General features: G+C 40.6%; 1 protein-coding gene across 1 annotated transcript; it reads left to right on the top strand.

Moving 5' to 3' along the window:
- Positions 1-5,306: 5,306 nt before the first annotated feature.
- Positions 5,307-17,091, top strand: meox2b (mesenchyme homeobox 2b). The gene is made up of 3 exons (XM_080442080.1): positions 5,307-6,145; positions 10,607-10,779; positions 15,583-17,091. The coding sequence occupies exons 1-3, from the start codon at positions 5,671-5,673 to the stop codon at positions 15,799-15,801; spliced, it is 867 nt and encodes a 288-aa protein (XP_080298206.1). The 5' UTR covers positions 5,307-5,670; the 3' UTR covers positions 15,802-17,091.
- Positions 17,092-22,518: the final 5,427 nt, after the last annotated feature.

The raw sequence follows: 22,518 nt of genomic DNA, 5'->3' as shown, positions 1-22,518 counted from the left end.
TGTAATTTATTTTTGAAGAACTTATGCGGTAGAGATAACATGCATTAAAATGTGAAGATAATAATTTAAAGCTATGTAGAGGAGTGTCAGGTATTAGTATCATGTATAGTGGTAGCCTACACTGTACTGTATGTTCAACCCTGCATTGAGAAATGGCTGGTACGGCTGCCAATCACAAATGAGAAACCATTAACCATGGATCGCTGTGGAGTGAAGTACTTTTGGACGGACGAAATACCATGTACAGTACAGTAGAAACTCAGCCAGAGAGCCAGAAGACCTTGAGAGGAGAAGGAAGCCATTAAACTTTTAAGATGTCAACTTCACTTTCGTGAAATATTTTTTAATATTAGAAGAACAATGTGGCATATGGCGAACGTAAAGTGAGCTCCTGGAGAGACAAGGGATTTTTTTCCCCCCTCGTTTAGGATCCTGATTGCTGAAATGTGCCAGTGGATTCTACTGCTCTGGGCTTTAGTCGGGATGGAATTCAGTTTTAAAAGGGACTGACATGGAGCGGCACGGCCTGGAACACTTCATCCCTCGTATGGGAAGAAAGGATTCTCCATTGCACTCTGGAGTAACACAAGCTCAAAGCTCATAGGCAGACTAGCTTTCACTCCCTGCATTAAAATGCTCTCTACATGTCTACTGCATTTTGAAAACGTATCAATATCACCTGTTTATGACACAACAAAATGGACCTTCGACTATTCATACTCACATTGAGTCAAATCCCCCGCGTAATGACTCAGCTGTGTGGGTAACATGAGTAAGTAACTTTGTCAAAAAGTTAGAAATAATTAATTAAATTAAATTATTTCATGATTTTCACAACTTGCTCCCTCTCTGTGCGAGAAACATGAAAATCACATACATTAACTCTGTGTCTGTCTGCCTCTGTAATTAATACTCTCTCACTTAGTGAGTCAAGCATAGACATAGACAACACAACGATTTTAGTAAAGTAGTCCAAGTATAATATTTTTCTTTTCTTTTTAACCACTTTCTACCTGGCATTCCTATTTTGAGCATAGGTTCCAAATCCAATCCAACTTTATTTATAGAGCACATTTCAAAACAACAGAGTTGACCAAAGTGCTGCACAGTAGGCATAACAACAACAAAAACATAATGCAATACAAAATAACACACAATACAATTAAACGTAAATACAAATATCAATCAGGGTTAAAAGCCAAGGAATAAAAATGAGTTTTAAGATGGGTTTTAAAAACAGGTAGTGTGGGAGCCAGCCTGACATGAAGAGGTAGCTGGTTCCACAATTTGAGAGCTACAACTGAGAATGTTTTTTTTTAACAAAGTAGGGTTGAAAAGTTGAAATACTGAATCTAAATGAACATTTAACAGTCCAGTTTCACTACTCTTTCTTAAAGGCACAATCCAGGATGGTTTGGAACATATAAATTAGGGCTACATTTCCAAACTTTCATACCCCATCAATGTTTATAAACAATTCCAATATAATCAAGCCAGTTAACCAAAAATACAGTAAATACAATAAAAAGTATTTATATTCATAAGAGCTGAGTCAATCACCTAGATAATAACATGTCTCCACTGCTACCACTACAACTTTGTTTATGTTTGTAGCACTGATTGGGCATTTAAGATACATCCTGGTACTTATTTTAATGAATAAAACGTTACCCTCAACCAATCTGTATAGTTTATAGTATGTTAATACAATGTAACTTGCACATCTACAGTGGTCTCCCTATACTCCTCCATTGAGAAATGTAGACCCATGGTGTTGATTATGATACCTACGGATTGACAAGTAGTACACTACGTAAGGCCTAAAGCTCATAAGCGCAATGTCTGCCCTGGCCAAGAAGGGATCCCCTCTGAGCGGTAGATTTTTTATTTTATTTTTCCCACACCGGAGACCGAGTTCAAATCACATGAAACTTACATATTGCTGCTGAGTCTATTTGTACACCCATCTCCTCCTCAGAAGGTCTGTCTGTACACCCACCTCCTCCTAAGAAGGTCTGTCTGTACACGCACCTCCTCCGCAGTTCCTTTTTAATCACACAACAGGCTTCATTTCGTTTAGCAGAAACCTTGTATCTCCATATTTCAACTTTTTATGTTTTTTAGTGAATTAATGCCGTACTTTGTTGGATTGTCAGTAGCAAAAAAAAAAAGCCGATGCTCATGAGCTTGTACTTGTATTTCTGAAACATTTTGAAAGTTTAAGTCTTTCTGTGGGTTTTATAAATACTTAACCAATGAAAAGTAATAACAAGAGCTGTGACTAAATAATAACCACATTGGATCCATAGAAACAGGCTCTTTTTTTTGACATTTACTGAAAAGTAACAATGTTGGACATACAAGGTTTCTACCCGACAGCAACGATTCCCAATTCATTGAGAAATGATGTGCTGAAGCAGTTTTTGAGGCCTAAATAATAAAAACGCCACAACAAAGCATACCGGCTAACCAGAGTTAGTTTTTCATCACTATTGTTCATTTGGAAACGTCAAAGTTTCAAAGTTCATTACAGTAATATACAGCCTCATAAGAGAGCTCAGAAGCACAGCTTTTATAAAAAGCAAAACATGTATAAACACAAACCAGAACCCTGTAATAAACTACACAGACGGTGTTGAAAGTCTTATTTCAATTAAACGCCACAAACGCGACGGCAACACCGCAAAGAGAGAAAAATGCAACATTAACCATAAAATAAATCACATTGATATATACTTTTTAATTGACATTCATATATTTTTATTACATTTTCATAAGAACTTTATTGGGAGTATTAAATAAAACAATAGCTCTAGAATTACTTTTACTCCCATTAATTCCAAAGGTCATTGGGCGGGGGTCATGCTATTCATTTACACACCATGCCCCATAGGATAGGATATGCATCCACCTACAGTACAGTAACACACACTGTACGTTTATGCTGAGTGATTGACAAAGACAGGTTGCTGGTGCTGTATGCGTAGCGTACCGCAGTTAACGTTCAACTCTCCTCACACGAACAAACACAAAATAAACCTCCCTATCACATAGATATGGGACAGAAATTGAGAGCATGTGTGTGTGTCCAGTAGCGCGCGCGCGCACACACACACACACACACACACACACACACACACACACACACACACACACACACACACACACACACACACACACACACACACACACACACACACACACACACACACACACACACACACACACACACACACACACACACACACACACACACACACACACACAGGTTTGTGGTGAGAAAATCCCCTCTCATCCCATGGGAGCTGTCAAATTAGTGGTGGTGCGTTAGAGAGGCTAATGCCTAATTTACACGGTGTCGTGTGCCGAAAATAAATCTACAAAGCTCAAAACGTGTCCATTCACGACACGTTGTGAGCTTGTAGATCGGCTATTTTTGGCACACGCCACCATCGTACGACGAAGTGCAATTCAGGCTTACGAGGCAGAGAGAGAGAGAGAGAGAGAGAGAGGGGAAGGCTCAGAGCGAAGGCAGAGTCTCGGAGAACCCCCCAAGCTGCTCGGGGTACGCCGTGCCACAAGGCCTGGGGCCGTCGGAGCAAAAATGAAACCATATGAGCATTAATATGCACCCTGGGCCCACGCTGAAGGATTACTTTACAGAGCTCCAAATTATCCTAATTTGTTAAGTAAACACCGTGTTTTTTCTGTGGGACCTTACACGGGGGATAGAGGGTATGGGCGGTGGGGGGTCACCGGATGTGGTACTAGTACTACTACAGGGCCGAGAGCCAGGGACCCCCTAACCCCCCTCCCTAAGACCGGTGGCAAGGCTTTTCGGTGGTCTGTTAAAGCAATTTCCATCATAATGAATCTAATTTCCTCTCCTCTTGCCCACCTTCGTATGTGCGGTTTAAACCACCGATGTCGCCTATAGGTTTACAGCAGGCCACGGGAAATATCAATACTTCCTTTTAGGCGACCAGAACAGTCTAAACATTTATGGAATAGGAAAAGGCTTCTGAAGATGTTTGACAAGTGAGTAGGAATTATAGACAGCGGGGATGGCTGGGGGTCATTCAAATAGACCGCCGATATCAAAGCCGACAGCTCCGTTTTGAGTGACATTCTTTAAATCGGTATCGCCAATAAGAGTTTTGACCGAAGACCGCTAACAATTTCAAAGAGCTTCCCAAAGCAGGGATAAAAATTGACAGTGACATGCCACCGGTATAAAATGTTCCCCCCCTCATTTTTACATGGAAATGTAATTTGACCGTCTAGTGTATAATACTTTATTTACACGTATTCCTACTATTTCCACCACAACTAAGTCGCTGCCTCAGGCAGACTGGGATATTTTCCCCCTCAAAGTCAAAGGCTTTTTCCTTGTGGGTGAATATTCACTATGTTTGAACTATAAAAACAACAAGTCAAAGCATGAATACAACAGCCAGAAAAAATCCCACACTTGCCAAAACCGACACTTTGCTGCTAATTATTTTTTCTCAACACATTGCATGTCAGTAACACCATTGTGATATTCTGTAATTAGTTTCTAAGCTACTTCTCTGTTTCATAATGGGGCAGCTCAATTGGAATCTGCAAACATAATGCCTTCAACATGCATAGTTTCTATATGGATTATTAGTTGTTTACTTTGGCTGTGGCTTGAAATTTAATATTTTCAACTATTACTCTTTTTAGTGTGTGGTTTGAAAAGGCATGTTTATATAACATATGGAAGTTATGAAGATTATGAAATCCTGCTGACAGCAAAGTACTGCAGTATAAAGTAGGACTCAGTTTAGTTTTTAAAAATTAAACAAAACAATGTTTCAACAGTTGCAAAATTGCAATGATAACATTGCCGAATAGCTCTTTGAACACCCAAATGTACCATCTCTGTAATAACGTGCAATCGTTTTAGGGTACATCATATCGTGCTATTAACCTTGCAGAGCGGCTTGCAGAATATGAATACACAGTTAAGAATGTGTCGGTCCACAAATCCAAAACCCAAGCTGACGCAACGCAGTTCTTAGAAAAGTTTCAGTGGGGGGTCAGATAGCTCCGGTCCAAAATAAATTGCCCACTTTTCCTGAGGCAAGGCTATAGGAATGGTTCAGATTTATTGTGCGTTGCGTTTTGGAGGAAGATCGTATGCATGTGGTCAGTAGCAGTGACCCAGCCTACCTCTCACGTTACGCCCTATATATAACATCCACCCTCAGCCTCCCTCGCTCTCTCTCTCCCCTCTCTCTCTCTCTCTCTCTCTCTCACTCACTCACTCACACACACGCACAACTTCCCTGGAACCACCTTCTCCTTCCACACTGGGCCTGGCCCAGTCTCTCCTGTCATCCGAGATCCTCCTCAGCCTCTGACTGTTTACCCACGCTCCGCCTGGCAACCCGCCGCATGCTCAGGATTACCAGAGGCCCTTCCTTTCAACGCCACCATCTCTGCCTTCCTTCATCCGTTTTCTCTGGGAAAATTAGGCTGTGGAGGTGCGAGCTGAAGAGAGGGCTGCAGAGGAGAGCTGCGATTGAGGCTTCCAACCTCCCCCTGACTCCTGCTCTTCACTCGCTCTACACTGCTCTGACCGGCTAGAGCTCTAAGTGGTCCCTTGCTGTTTGGGGGAAGTTTTGGTTTTTTGGTTCTGTGGACATGGATCACTCTCTGTTTGGTTGTTTGCGCAGCCCTCACGCCACAGCTCAGGGCCTGCACCCTGCCTTTACACAGTCACCACTAACTCTGCACGGACGTTCAGACCATGTCTCCTATCCGGATCTCCCGGGCTCCTCGCCTCCCTGCAGCTATCCCGGAGAGGAGGGGTTGTTCGGTGGCCTGCCTCATCGAGGCCACCTGTCCCAGCAACATCCACACCACAACCCGCATCAGTCCGGCTGGCACGTCCCACAGATGTCCTCGCCCAACGTCCGGCACGGCCTCTGCCTGCCACCCCACGAGGCCTCGGCCCCGGAACTGTGCTCAGGGGCTCCGAATCTGTGTGCCACAAACCCCAGTCTGGGCAGTGGTGACCCCACCGGGGTATCGTGCATCTCAGGGGACTATGGCCGACAGAGTCTATCTCCAGAGGTGTCAGAGAGGCAGAACAATAAAGGAAAAAGTGACAGTTCAGGTAAGATGATGAAATCCATGTGAAGAACTGAGTGGCATTGACTCAAAGGTTTGGTCTCAATGGTTTTGTTTACAGTCATTTTCTTAACACATGATCTTTGGCTTTATAAAACTGTTTGTCACAGTTCTACTGTACGTCGCGGGTTTAGATTTTGACGATCTAGAAACATGCAGTGGAGCAGTTATACTGTATACAGTATGCGTATATATAATATATGATATTATGGTTTTCTAATGAAGAAAAATACAAGCAATGATAACGTCCTAATCATAGATTTTTTTCAATCTTTTGGAGGATTTGTTTAGTGTCAATCAATGCATTTTATGTACCGAGCGAATTTCTGAGTATGGATCAATATACGGGTTAAAAACTTACGCCGGCAGGGAAAAGGTGCAATGAAAATTGTATAAAATATATTATATTCATTCATAATATAGTGTTAATAATTTTAATATATTTTCAAACCAGAATGTAAACCGTTTAAATATAAATGGTTTATTTCCATTTAAACACCTGTGCTCAACAAAAGATATGACCATTTTAATGTTTGTTGGTGTATGTATGTATGTATGTATGTATGTATATATATATATATATACATATATATATATATATATATATATATATATATATATATATATATATATACACACACACACACACACACACACACACACACACACACACACACACACACACACACACACACACACACACACACACACACACACACACACACACACACACACACACACACACACACACGCACACACACACACAGCATTTAGTTAAGGGTCTGCTCATCTGCAAGACCTCAAATCTTATTCTCAAAACCACAATCTTATTCTTAAATGGATTAATTGAAATGGTTCCAAACTCTGTTGTTCTTTTCTATTAAAGTAGAGCTCAGATGTGGGAGATTTTTACTTACCAGCTAGATTTATGTCTCTCTTGAGAAATGAGATTAACTGTATGAATAAATATTAAATAAATATTTTTGTAATTTAAGTACATTTAATTTCCAGTAAATGTAATTATTAGAATATTGGTTTACCTATATAATTATTGACGATACTAAAACACAAATACATAACGGTCAAATCAATATTTGGTTCATAACGCCACCAGCATTGTAGCTTTTAAATCATGGTGAGATAGGTTTTAAATCATGGTGAGATATGTTTTAAATCATAGTGAGATATGTTTTAAATCATGGTTTTACATTCCCCTCACACTCTTAGGTTAAGTTTAACGTGATATTCCACCACGAGGCCATTAATAGCCTACAGGTGCAATTTTTGCGGAGCCGGCTTTTTAACTCTTACAATGGGCACACCTGGGCGCTGGAATGACAAACATTTGTGGCTTTAGAAATTACCTTGGTGTCACAGCTGTGCTCAAAATCATGACTTTTGTGTCACAACATAATATAACCGCACGCCATGCGTAATGAATACGCCACACCAATGGAAATAATTGATAGTGAAAAAGAAGCAAAATTAATGAGTCAATTTCTTATATTCTGGCATGTAAATAGGATCAAAACAACATAATTATTTTAATGTTATAGCATTTAAGGTGTTGTGCTGTATTAGACGTTGAAGCTCTGAAACTTAGACAACCAATTGATCTGTAACACAGGGTGGGGTTCAGAATGAAAAGCTTGACTGGCTGGTAAAATGGCGGATGGGGACATGCTAAACCTCTTTTTGAAAGCAGGGCAACGGAGAGCAAAGTGCAGGGCATGAGTCAAAGCCAGCTGAGGTCTTTCATTTGCCAGTGGCAGTAAAGGTTGACCTCCCTGGGTGTCAACCGCTTTCAACCTGGCGTCCCCATTTTGGATATAATATGTCCAAAATGGGGACGCTAATGATATTATCATTATAGGCAATAATGGAGAAAAAAAAAGGACATTTAATATTACCATAAATAGCCGATCTGGCAAGTTCACAACACGCCACGATGCATTGTGATCTTGTATATTGGCTATTTTCGCTATATTCGTGCAGCACCATCATACGATGACGAGGAAGTATAAGTAGTTTAACCCATTTAGACTTGAGGCCAATTTTTGTGCCATCTAAATCCTAACAGTTTTCTGAAAAACCTATGTTGCTATATATATATATATATATATATATATATATATATATATATATATATATATATATAAAATCTAAAATGACACAGATGCTTTCCCGGATTGAACGGGTTAAAAGCCTATGGTTGCAAACACAAAACCTCAGGTCAATGGTAAAAGTTCATATATGGAGTTTTTTTTTTTTTTTTTTTACCAGACATCATGTCTGCTCTATTCAGGCCAAAAGACATGTAATCAATTCAGCATGGAGACGGCTGTGCCAGCCTGTGTCGCAGTGAGTGCCATGCCATCACGTTGACTGACATTCTGTCTACTTTGAAAGGCTTCACTGAAGCTGCCAATGCCCTTAACCAAATCCTATTTCCCAACTTTAACTTCATTGGCACTTAGAGAAACCACATAGTTTCCTTTCTTTTGGACTTTTTTTTTATATTTAAGAATGACGTTGTGATGATGAAATATACATGGCCTGTTAAATACAAACCACCTTGAAAGATTATAGCAAATGAAAACAGAAATACGTTGTAAATTAAAAAAGGCTGAAAAGCGGAGCATGCCACGGCAATTTCCACAACGCTTAACTGTACTGTGTGAAATAAATTCATGGCTGGATATTATGACACATAATACCTTGATCTGGCCAACTTCTTGATGTCATAATGCATTTTGTAATAAATATTAAATGCTAAATGTCTGTGCCCTCACATTGTGGCACAGTGTCTCTTTCCTGGCGCGCTGCAGTTTGCCGGCACTTCGCACATTCACGGTACAACTAATGAGATGTACGCCAGATTTATGTGTTGTGGACCAGGGAAATGTGAATAAATGATCATATAAGTGAAGTATGATTTGCCAAAAAAAGAAAAAAAGAAAAGAAGAATCATTCATATTAACTATGTCTTAAAGCTGCAATCCAGAACAAATTGTACATCTGCAGTGGTTGGAGGTGGTCTCCCTACTCTTCCATTGAGAAATTTAGACCCTGGTATCGGGTAGGACACCCACTGGTTGACAAGCAGTACTGCCTGAAGCTCATACGTGCCATAACTGACAAAGCAGGGATTCCCTCTTGAAAGATTGGTAGACGTTTGGTCTCCCACGTGGGAAACCCGTGTTCAAATCTCGGGTAGGACATAAAACATACGAATAGCAGAAGTGCAATGAAGGACAGAAGGGAAAGTAGAGTTTCACTCTAAAAAAAAAGAAAGAAAAAAATGTATTTAAAAAATCATATTAGAAACATTTGCTTATATGTCGGTACAATACAGTATGTGCCTTCACAGGTGATTCCAGAAAAGTATTCTCATTTGATATAAAGTATATGGGTACTCAAAGCAAATAATACTGTAGTTTGTATTTGTCAATCATTTTGGCCAAACTGTGAGCAACAGTGAATATACTGGACATCTCACAGCTTCAGACTGGTGTGCCATTAAGAGTCTGAACATGTTGGCTGAACTTGAGGCGAAAATGAGATTAATTTAAACTAGACGTTGCTGGGGCACCCTGGTAGAGCGTGTCCTATTTCAAGGCACCAGTCAATCCGATTCTGTCCCCTTTTGCTAAATGTCATCCCCTCTCTCTCTCCTGGCCTTCCTGCATCTCTACTCGCCGTCAAATAAGCCGAAAATTCTGAAAGATATACGATACGATACGATACGATAATACTTTGTCAGTTCACACTGAAATTTGTCTTGCGACCCAGCAGCCATGTATGCAACAATAAACAGTACACACATTTGACATGACACAAGAAAAACAAAACAAAATACATACATAAAGACATACAAAGACAAGAGCAGTGTCCACCTCTCAGCCTACCCCTGGCCTATAACTCCTGATTAAGCCTCAGTGTCGTTTTGACCCATAGGAGCACTGATCTCAAACAATGCAAACTTTGCAGTTCAAATAATTAATATTCAATAATGAAGAATCTTGTAGAATCATTGTATTCAGTAAAATCGTGAGTGTTAATTTAACTCTGAAAGTGTAAAATGAACACTCAGGATCTTATTTTATAGTGGATAATCCAGGCTATTAAATTAACAATGAAGATTCTGTGTAGACTAGAGGCATCCTTGTCAGACTTGAACTGAGCACAGGGAACAGATCTGCGAACAGTCCCCCCCCCAAAAAAAATCAGACACTTCTAGTGTACGAGACCAATATCCCCATAATAAAAACGTGATTGGCACTCCAAATAGTTTTGCTTCCATTTCATTTTCATTTCAAACTGGCCCCTGCCATTTATCAAACAGCCCCGATTTTTTCACCCCCCTGCTTTTTTTTCTTCCCTTTCTTCCCTTTTCTTTTGCGTAGAGTCAAACTGTGGCTGGAAAATGTTCTGTTTTTCATTTCAGATTCCCAAGACGGGAGCTATAAGTCAGACATGAACAGCAAACCCAGGAAGGAGCGCACAGCCTTCACCAAGGAACAGATCCGAGAGCTGGAGTCCGAGTTCGCACACCACAACTATCTGACCAGGCTGAGACGCTATGAAATAGCCGTCAACCTCGACCTCACGGAAAGACAAGTACGTCACAGCTTGAAGTGATGGACTCACCCATTCTTACACTGTAAAAGTCCTGAGTGTTAGTTTAACTCGGATAGTGTACAAATGGACCCTTTTGGGTCTATTTTGTCCACTGAAAATAGACCAAAAAAGAAACAGGAGGAACCCTATGAACTATCTATGAAAACGTGTCATTTGCTAGTAATGAATGCTAATTAACGTACCTTTTGATGTGAGCTTCAAACAAAACAGAAAAAGAAATCTCAAGGGAAAAACTTAAATACATCAATAATTGCTGTAATTATTCACGTCCACATTCACTCGAGAATCCCAGAACTTGATGTCTCACATTGCTGCAAATATGACACCGGTCAATATATAGTATGGCTCCCATTAAAAAGCTGCACAGGACTTCACCACTGAAAGAAAAGAAAAGAGAAAGAAAAAACCTCTGTGTTTTGACATTAGCAAACGGTTCGACATGTCGTACTAATGTTCTGGGGCTAATCGATTCCAAACCACCAGGACTCTTTGAAATGTCAGCAGCAGCGCTGCTGGTCTTGGTGCCTGTGAAGTGACGTTCTGATGGTCTGTGTCAGAGTCCAGATGGTTTTTCTTAATCCTCAGACCAGAAACACTTGTATGAACCACACTAGGCTGTAAGATATAGAGACAAACCCACCCTCTCTGCTGCTGTTCAATTCAAGGCTTCAAAGTGTTTGGAAACAGTTATTATAATACGTGTGAATAATTATTGCGAAGAAAAGGCAGATGATGGCATTCCGTGTGTCTTGAAAGGAAAAGCAACAGTCGGTCAAAATCACATCACACAATAGTAATCACAAAAAGTAAACCGTAGTAACCTAAAGTCATGACAGAGACACACATCCAAATCCTGTCATCGGTGTTGTATTACTGTGGTAATTACTCTGCTGTTGCACAATCATACAAAAAAAAAGCCCCCAAAACACTGCTCCATATTTTGTCTGCGTGAAAAAAAAGGAAGAAAAATAACCACACCACTTTTTTTCTGTATCTCAGAGCAACGCAACAAACTCAGCACATCCCACAAGTGCTTCTAGAGATCTGTTTGGCTAAACCCAGTCAAAGTGTCTTGGCTGAGGCCAAAGCCAGACAAACCCACCCAGGATTTAGGCCTTCCTGCCTGCAGCTCGGTCCCTCACCACTCCCCCTCATATTGGCTGCCTATCCCAACATTCCCAATACCAGTCCAATAAATCTGTGTGTGTGTGTGTGTGTGTGTGTGTGTGTGTGTGTGTGTGTGTGTGTGTGTGGGTTGATCCTGGATCCAGACCACTTTAACATCATTACTATTATCTTACAGCCTCTGCCTCCCACTGTTAACTACTGTATAGCTTTACACGCCATGATTGCAAAATTGGACTGCCTCCACATGGGACATACAGTTTACAGTAGCCTAGAACGCGCAGCCGTACACCGTATCCGGTCCATTCGTCTCGTTCCAAAGCCGGGGAAATTAAACGTGTGTACATAATGTAACAGCATATCGTAGCCTTTAGTCATACAAGTTGGTTGGCGACTAAGCCGTTTATGAGAAAATGAGCCGCACATGCGTCTGTTTACTCTGTAAACTTAACTCCCACCGTTTGAGTGGCAGGCCACTATGCGGCACGACCTAAAATAAATAGGACAGGATAAGGCCGGTGTGAGAAAGCAGGTCGCGTCCAGGGGTACACAAGGAGGCGTTAAGGAGTGCTGACTGAGTGGTGTGTACTGCAGGTGGGGTGCAGAGGGGGGGTGATGGGCAGTGTTGGACAGCAACAAAGTATATTTACTTCAGTTCTAATAAACACTTTTGGTGCAACTTAGACACCCAGTGAATCCTGGGTTCACTAGGTGTTTCGGGTCTCGCAACATCAGACACCCTCGCCCATGCGACCCAGCCGGGGTTGATCAGGCCCCGGCTTGTGTCTAAGTAGCTTGCAGTACTGTAATTAAGTTAAAAAAAAGGAAGCTTAGGACTTTAACTCCACTACATTTCAAATATTATACTTTTGACTCCACTACATTTGTAGGAAGGGACCCCCGGGACCCAAACTTCCAAAAATACATTATGAATGTACCACTTAAGCCCTATTTCAAAATATTTTCAAGATACATTTTTAAGATATTTGAACATTTCTGAATGTTTTGGGGAATTTTCTTGGAAACATTGTACATTTCAATACAGCGATGCATTGATATAAAAAAAAATCACACCCAGTGTGAAGAGAGTGGTGCCTTTCATGAGTTCATTTTATTAAGCTATTTTTAGCTTAGACTGCTTTAAAATAACTTTATATTGGCAGAAACATCTTAAAAATATTTTAACTCTCTTTTAAGTACTTAAAGTACGTTTACTCAAATTGTAGATCGGTCGTTTTAGTGTGTGTGTGTGTGTGTGGGGAGGGGGGGGGGGGGGGTGCGCGAGTGAATGTGCGTGCGCAAGTATTTTTACTCAATTTAGTAACTTTCAAGTGCTTTGACTTAAATTAGTTACTTTTTACAGACTGTGAGGACTTGAAAGTATTTTTACTAATTTTAAGTACTTTAAAATGTTTTACTGACTTTTACGTGTTTTACAAATTTTAACATCTTTTAAGTATTTTTACTAATTTTAAGTATTTTTACCCAGTTTAGGAACTTTAAAATATTTTTACTCATATTTAAGTATTTTTACTCATCTTAAGTATTTGTACTTATTTTAAGTATTTTTACTCAAAAGTGTGTGTGTGTGTGTGTGTGTGTGTGTGTGTGTGTGTGTGTGTGTGTCTGTGTGTTGCACTCCTGTTTGCGTATAATTAGTGTAACTGGTTGCATCTTTGTGTTGCAATCAGCTGCAGCTGTTGAGGCCAGACGGACTGACGGACGGACACACAGACAAAGTCAGTCCTTGGAGTGGCTAGCACCACTCAAAAATATTTACTTGTTTTGTTTTTTTAGTCACTGTATTTGAATAGTGACTCAAGTACAGGGCTTGAGTTTGGGCATATGGAAGACTGAGTCAACACAGGGGTAGGGTGGGTACTGGGTATGGCTGTTAGCCACTTAAGCTCTATTTAAAAAATAAAATCCTATATTTACAAAATTATATCGAAAATGGAATGGAATGGATCAGCTTCCATTTAGTGTTCCAGCTCTAGTTTTCTCTGTTAATTTTGTGTTTCATCATTTCCAATTGAACTTGTTTATCCTCTATCCTGAGTCACTCCTGATTGGAAGAAATTGCGACCCCGATCTGGAGATTTATTTTCTGTTTACTAAAGAGCAGGAGAGACGGGGAGACCCCTGTTCCTGAACAAACACTGTATAGCAATGATTGCTATAAATACAGATTAACACTGTTTAACACTCTTATATCTTTTAAGTGGTTAGGGTGCTGTAGGGAACAAGAAGGCAGAAGGACAGGGAGAACCAGGGAGATTGCAGGGTGGAGAGGAGGTTGATAGAGGGGTGGTTCAGGCCAGAAACCCTGGGGTTGTAGGCCAGGCTAATCCATTGGATGTGATCTGATCGGTCCGTTTTAGGAAGCAGCTTAATCATCACTATGGGAGACACAGATACTAAACAAGCTGTCGAGTCAGGCAATTGAGTACGGGCGTGGGTCCAGCAGGCCATGGCATTGCATGCATCAGCACATACCTGGCCATGTGGAAGAAATAAGACGCTCCTAATACTAACCCCAACACCATGCCAGCCCTCCTAATCGGTAGCTCGCACCCATCGTATGCCACACCCAAAGGCCAATGAAAAACTGCCCCGAGACTGTAGCCTGATTCCTTGGCGTGGCTGGATCGCAGGGTCGTAATGATCTGGAGGGATAATGATTTTCTCCTCTACGGTGCCAGCAAAGATGAGCCCAAGTGACACTGTCGGGTTTATATAAGCCCCATGCCGTGTGAACAGGAAAGCGAGGGAGTCTGTGCTGCGCTGGCAGAGAGGTCTGTTTCACCGGGCCTGTAAATCTCTCCCCCCCAGTCAGACACACACTGATAGTCAAGGGTTCACACGCACAGAATCAGGACGTTCGGTTTCCTGACACACCGGGGATGATAGAGTTTTACTGAGAGGGATCTCCCGTGCCAAGAAAACCCAGCTGATAAAATGCCCTGACGGACACATTCACAATGGCATCAGGTTACTTTATGTTGCGCCATCGTTCTTTACTTTGGCGGATGTAGACAGCTGCCGAGGATACCGCGTTGGACGATTTGATTTGTATTCACTCGGTTGCTTCGACTGTGTTTGGGTTACAAGTGTCGAATGTAACGTAGCCCTGTTAATATCACTACGGCTAATCTTGGTCCAGACTCGATCAGAACTCGGTTCAGCTGTCCTCGGAGGCCATATGGCCTTGACTCACACCTATCAGTAGCGCCATCCTCACTTTCACACATAATGAAGGCAGCTGTTGCAAGCAAGTGCATTTAGCTGATTTAACCACTTTAACTCTGGCGTTCCTATTTTCCGCATGCCATTACAAGCAAAAATGTTCAAAGATAAAAAATAAAAAAAATTACACATTTGCTAAATGTTTAAAAATCACAAAAACATCTTCAAGCTCACAACGCATTGCATCATCAGACGTTGTGAGCTTGTAGATCAGTTATTTCCGCTATTCGTTGTGCGCATATAGGGCTTAATTGGTAAAAAATATATATAAAGATATCTAATTAAAGATAAGTATGCTCATCATTACTTTTTTATTATAAAAATACATGGTTGCAAACAAACTAATGAACATAAATAAACTAAACCAATCCAAACTGAATCCTCACGTGTGACATCACTGTCTCCCTGCAGGTAAAGGTGTGGTTCCAGAACAGGAGAATGAAATGGAAGCGGGTGAAAGGCGGCCAGCAGGGGGCAGCGGCGCGAGAGAAAGAGCTGGTGAATGTGAAGAAGGGAACTCTACTACCTTCCGAGTTCTCTGGCATGGTGGCCTTGCACCACTCCTCAAACTCCCCAGCCAATGAGGACAGTCACGACAGCGATCAGAGCTCCGAGCACGCTCAATTATGACCCTAAACACAGACTGATCTCCTCCTTGTCGTTCAGGAATCTATCTGTTCCTACTGAGGGTGCTGAGTTATAAGTCAAGTGGGAAGGATCATTGAATTGTCATCAGACAGAAGACGTTACTGGATGAGGGTTTTATGTTGGACACATGTAAAAATGTTTTTACTGATACTTGTTGTGAGCAGAGCGTCATAACAAGGGGACAAAGACTTTGTGAACATTCCAAAGATGCTTTGCATTAAATGAGTTACATTTTGCACTGTTAAGGATTTGCTTTGATCAATTTCTACTGTATTGATTGAACAAGGATTGCAAAAAAAAAAGTGTAAGGGGACACGCCACAGTTTTCAATAATTTATATTACAAAAGGGTACTAAGCCGTTACTAAACTCTCATCTCTACAGTTATTATATTTTACATTATAAGATGCTGTAACTGCACAAGACATATTGGCCAACATCTCTCTTTTGGATTTGCATTTAGCTTTTTCTTAAAAGTTTACTTGCTTAAAATCATTAAATAAAAACAATGACGAAATGATTTTGGAAGCAAATAAACACGAAAAATCTCAATCCTGTTGTTTTGGTATCATTGAAAACATGAAAACCTAAAATAAAGAGAAGCGACGGGAAAAAATATATTTAAAATCCGTAGGGTGTTATTTTAGATTGAGGATTTCTTTGACTTGTGTATGCGTGGTCGTTCTATTTTCTGGAGTGGCATTTTGGCATGCGAGCTGTAGCCTATTTTACATGTGCAGCTGGTTATTCAATAGCTCCTCGAGTTTGGATTTAGCTGAATTGTGGCTTTCCAGTTCTCCTCGGATACACAGACACAACTTGGACCGTGGAGTTTGTGTGCACTTATGGTCTAAACTCCAGTCCCAGCATTTGTCACTCTTTGCAAGACGTATCTGATTAACCACCCGATGTGGATATTTGTATAAGACATTCTCTGATCAAAGCGGTACAAAATGTCATTACTTACAGTATGTGGAAATGGCACAGAGCTTGCCTGGTGTAACGAAGGGGAAATACTGTATGTTCATGACGGCTCTTTGTCTCTGCCAACCGTCCAACTGTGTCACAGAGTTGTCTAAGCATGAAATGGCAGCGGCAACCACAGCCAGTCCTTTATGCATATTTCATGTATGTTCTGTCCACATACATACATGTACATGAACACACTCTGAGGCCACAAACAAATGCAAACACTTCTTCATGTTGGGGCAGAGCATTTGTAAACAAACTCACAAATAAATATGCCTTAACATTGTTTCCTGATGTACATGGAATTGTTGTACAGAACTTTATAATAAATAAATATTACATTTTACAAATGTGTAAATACATAATTAGTAGCTTAGTTGGGAGAACTTTGTGTCCACAAATTGAAAGGAATTGTTTATAGAACAAACTATCCATCCTATTTTGCCTTGATTGGACATAAGGGTCTAGTGGACTCCAAGTTATAAACTCAGCATTTGTCTCTTTGGCCTCCTGAGAGGCTCTCGTTTTAACAAGCACGTAATTTGGGACAAGCTGCGACCAGCTCTTGGTTTGCACTTGAACATTTTGGACAGACCGACCAACAGAGTGGATTATTATTTTTGTAGCTGCATGGTTGCAGCTAAAAATGTATATGTGACATACACTTCTGAAATGTACACCATACTTAAACCAATGGGACCTGTATACAGTTGTGTATCTGCTCTGGCCATGGCAGGTCATCTGGTGGTTCATGTGGTGGTTTCATTTGGTTGACTCACCTACAGTAACTGCTTTGCCGTTAACTTCACAATAGTGGTTTGGGGTTATTGTGCTGGAGCATGTCCTTTGAAGGAGTTACATAATGTTTGGTTGGAGTCAGCTGCACACTATAGTTACTTCATTCAAAAGCAACAGTGCCTTCCTATGAATGGAGACTGGTGTAATGAAACATCACTTCTGATGTTTTATGCAGAGTGCGTTAATGTAGCAAAATGATTTTTCTGTGCAGACCAGCAATGTGTGTGTCTGAGTTTCGAGGCCTTTTGACTGGTGGCAGCTTGGTTCCAGTGTGCTTTAGGATTCAGCTACAATTCCTATTTTAACGGTGTAATAAAGTGAGTGTGGGGAATGAATTGCTATACAATAAGAAGAGCATGTCTTTCTGAATTATTTAAATGAAGAGCACAGGAAGCATTGTCAGGATGTGATGTGAGATTCATCACAATCTGACGAGGACGAAAAGCGGGAACATTTAGATGATTATTAATATTCCAATAATTATTTAAGAGTGTACTGTAAGTGTCTTCATTTGTGTATCCCGTGCTGTTCTGAACGTCAACCTGCACCTTTTCTTTGGTGTGCTTTCTGATTCTTCCCCGTTTTAATATTTAACCACTTAAACCCTATATACTTCATTAGATGCAATAGCTAAAATAGCTGATCTACAAGCTCATAGCTGGTTGCAGTGTGACGCGTTGTGAGCTTGAAGATCTGCTATTTTCTTAGACTGCCTATTTTTACAGAATCTCCACCTATTATGACTTGCCCGGAATAGGGACACTGGTAGGATTCATGTGGTTAAATGAAGATACAATTTTGCATAGAAGACGCTAAAAAGCCTTGTGTTTTGGAATGCATCTGGCCTGTGTAACTTTTGATCTTGGATGAACCTTCCACCTTGACCCCGTGGGGACCAGCTTTCCTTTTGCAGGAAGGGTAATGTTGTCATTACAACACGCCATGCCAAAAACAACACAGCCAACTGAAGACTTTTCCACATTGGACTCGAGTGTCTGCTTCTGCTTTGCCAACAAAATGATTTAGTATCATTTGCAGTATAGCGTAGGTGTTGATAGATGGTGTACACAGAACTATGATACCTCGAGCTATTGTGAATAATGCGATTCCTCTCCAACAGCTCAACAAAGACGCTCGATCCAAGCGTGAGTACGAGAGACTGCAGCAACAGTGGCTTTCATCAATGCAGAGAATGAAATAGATATGAGATAGTTCTATTTTCAAAGTGAGCCTCAGTTTTTCCTCAGTGACTAAGCTGCTCGGAGAATAACATTGACCATGGATGTGCCTGCATTGAATTTCTCACAGTTTTTACAGACACTTTGGTACGCTTCCAGGACATGGTTCATCTGGGAAAGATTAAAAAGAGCCATCTGTGAAAAATCTACAACTGCTACATGTTTATTCAAATAATTAGGCATAACTGAGAGATCTGGTGTGATCACAGTTATTTTGGCCGATATGCGTTCCAGGTTTTTTAAGGCAAGTAGCGGATCTTATTCACTTTTACTGGGATTTTATTCTATTTTATTGAAATGAATATGACTCGACTTTCAGAGTTTCAAAAATAACTCATAAGTTGGAAAATTTGGATAAGTTGATTCATGTTTATATATTATGTTTAAATTAGCTTAATATTGTAATGATAACCTTTGTAAGCTTAATTCCATCATAGGACAGTGGAGAGCTGACTATGAGGCTAAGGAATTGAGTCGTGCTCAGGAAATTGTTCCGATTCTGAAGATTATGGCCGGATGATATTGAATGACGAAATACAGGAAACCACAAGCCCTCCAATAAACTGGCAGGGGACCATGAGTGACAGCTGTTTTACCCATTTAGGGCTTTATTTATTGGAATAAGGGCCATTTTTACAATTTGTGGTATGAAGGAATCGCCTGCCACACCAAGAATTGAAGATGTAAAAGCAAAATGTGACTTCACACCTGGAGTAATAAAGACCTGTCTCACTATGTATTATTCTGAAGCCAATGCATTCTAACTTTTTCTCTACCATATGTATTATGCAATACAGTACAAATTGTACACACACACACACACACACACACACACACACACACACACACACACACACACACACACACACACACACACACACACACACACACACACACACACACACACACACACACACACACGTTTAAGTTCTTTTAATCACATGTCTTTTAATCATGGCCACACCCCAGGTTGGATTGGGCTGTTTGTTAGGATCTGGGGAAGGTCATGGGCAACTTAAAGTAAATAAATATATATATTTTTTTACACTGGAAGTCAATGGAGAGGTTGCTTGGGCTGAAACCTTGCACAAATACGGAGATGCCTGACATCATACTAGTACTGAGGTCATAGACTGGTCTCCAAATAATCAAGTTGTCTGTAAGTAAGTGAGTAAGTGAGTGTCTGGACAAATATGCCCAAATATGGACTGGACATGCCCAACGTCAGGGCAAATCTGTAAATATACCCATACTGTATATGGACTGGACAAGTCCGATGTCAGTGCAAATCGGTGTTCTTAGGCAACGGTTAACGTCTGCCCTAATCGCCATTGTTCGGCAATGATTTCTGTTGCGACGTCCAGAGCAATAACCCCGGGCAGCGCTTCGTTTTCTGCTTGTGTGTGTGCGTGCGCATGTGTGCGCGTGTGTGTGTGCGTGTGTGCGTGTGTGCGTGTGTGCGTGTGTGTGTGCGTGTGTGTGATATACCGTGTTCATGAGGCTGAGACATACATGTGGTCACAATGACTTTGACTGTTGACCTTTAACCACCTACTTCTAATCCCCTTCACCGGCTTTGAATCCAAGTGGACATGTGTGCCAAATGTCGTGAAATTCCCTGAAGGCCTTCCCGAGATATCGCATTCACAAGAATGGGACAGACGTGAGATCACAGTGATCTTAACCTTGACCACCTATTTCTAATCTGTTCATCCTTGGAGGATGAACTGAACTATGTCTCCGGCCTATAGGTAAACACACCGGCTCAGCAAATGCTGTCGGCCGTGAGACCAAAACCTGTAGGCATGATTTGAAAGTACATCATTCTTTAAATTTGGCAGCTTTTAACTTAAAAGGCAATATTTCTCTCTAGGGGAAGTGGGAGCCTGTGTGGCCACTGACCGAGCCACCTGCAGATTCATTCACTGAATGCCGTTCTGTGCCACTGGACTCTGTGTGTCTCAGTGCTTCAAGAATGCACACACACAGTATTAGCCAACTCAGTATAATTACTGCAATACAGGAGGTAGTAGCTAACTCAATGTAATTACTGCAACTCAGGACTAAATGAGTATCCACATTTAGTCATTGCACACATTTAATATATTGCAGGCTAAATCCAAAACAATTCAACTTGAATGTAAGTCACTCTTATCCAGAGTGACTTACAAAGTTCTAAGAAAGTGCTATGGATAATTGTCAGTAAACAACAGGGTAAGATATCGAGAGTTAGAGACATCAAACCTAGCACTTAGATAACATTCTGTACTTCGACGAAGTTGCCATACTGTATTACTTACAGTATGTATAATATGCTCCAAATATATATAAATAGTGGTCAAATAGGTCACAAGTACATTTTCACAAATGTATTAAAATATATTTTGGCCAGACATATATTGTATACTTTGAAACATTGATTAAAAAGATTGTAGGCCTATGTTGATTATAATTTTGTATTTTGTATGGACATACTATAAATTTCTTCCTTGGTGTACTCAAGCACTAGTCCATTCGGTACCTACAGTAGGCAAACAGAAGCAGCCACTGGATACTTGATAGGAAAAATACATCACTGCAATGCAATGCATTGAAAACACATGGCCGGTGATATCTTCCTAACAGTATAGACTTGTGACGGCTCTTCCACAAAGTTTTAGACTTAACACTTTCAATTCAATTCAATTCAATTCAATTCAAAGGATCTTTATTGGCATGAGAAAACATACGTTTGCATTACCAAAGCAAGCGTCAAAATATAATAAAAACAGTTTAAGAAAATGGGGAAAGTGATGTCACATTGCGTCGTTATATACATGTTACATATACAGGGTATAAAGCTTTTTGAAACAAATAACAGCAATCTTTTGCAGTCACTTTGGGACAATTAGCAGCATTTTTTTCTCAAAAGTATTTAAATAATTTAGTATACAAAACAATGCCTCAGTTTTAAAATGCGTTTAAAGGTAGCAGCTCAGTTTATATGTGTAGTAGGTCTAGAGGTCTACTCGGTACAGATGCGGGAAACTCAATGGTTAGGGTTAGGGTGGCCTACATCAGTCTACATACCAATATAGCCCTACTGTATATACTTCATTGTACGACAAATGATGATTTGAAAACTTTGAAATTACTATTTTGGGAAAAAAAAATTTTTAAACAAAAAATAAAATACAACTTTTTCCTATAGTGACAAGCCCAAAATAGGCACGCCAGGTTTAAAGTGTTTAATAACAGTAGCCTGGGATACCTTGCCTTGCTTCAATTCATCTTGGTGAAGGAATTTTCTTTTTGAATCAAGTGTCATGACCTCGAAACACGTGTTGCTTCATAAGAGCTGGGAGATGCTGAGTGCACAGATATTCTTTGTTGCACTCGACAGTGTGACAACATTATGAGAACTTTGCAACCCACATGGTCTGTGCTTTTAGAGTATGTTGACCTGTCCAACACACAGCACTAACTTGATCTCCCTTCCCACCACTACACCCCACCCCCTCTCTGGGCTGTGTGCCGAGATGTACACCTGCATTTGGAGGAATACTGTATTCCCTGTCAGATGAGCTGCCTTGTGAAAAGCTTTCTAATAAGGCGTTTGTCTAAGATACACCCCACCCTCACCCCGTGTCTCTACACAAAGAGTACAGGAGAACATGGCAGCTGGCTGCAATATAAAGAAAGGCTCACTTCCTGTA

The sequence above is a fragment of the Gymnoscopelus braueri genome (assembly GCF_963280865.1).
Source record: "Gymnoscopelus braueri genome assembly, chromosome: 11".
NCBI classification, from domain to species: Eukaryota; Metazoa; Chordata; class Actinopteri; order Myctophiformes; family Myctophidae; genus Gymnoscopelus; species Gymnoscopelus braueri.
The sequence above is the reverse complement of the archived record's forward strand: the minus strand, read 5'-3'. Positions and strand labels throughout refer to the sequence as shown.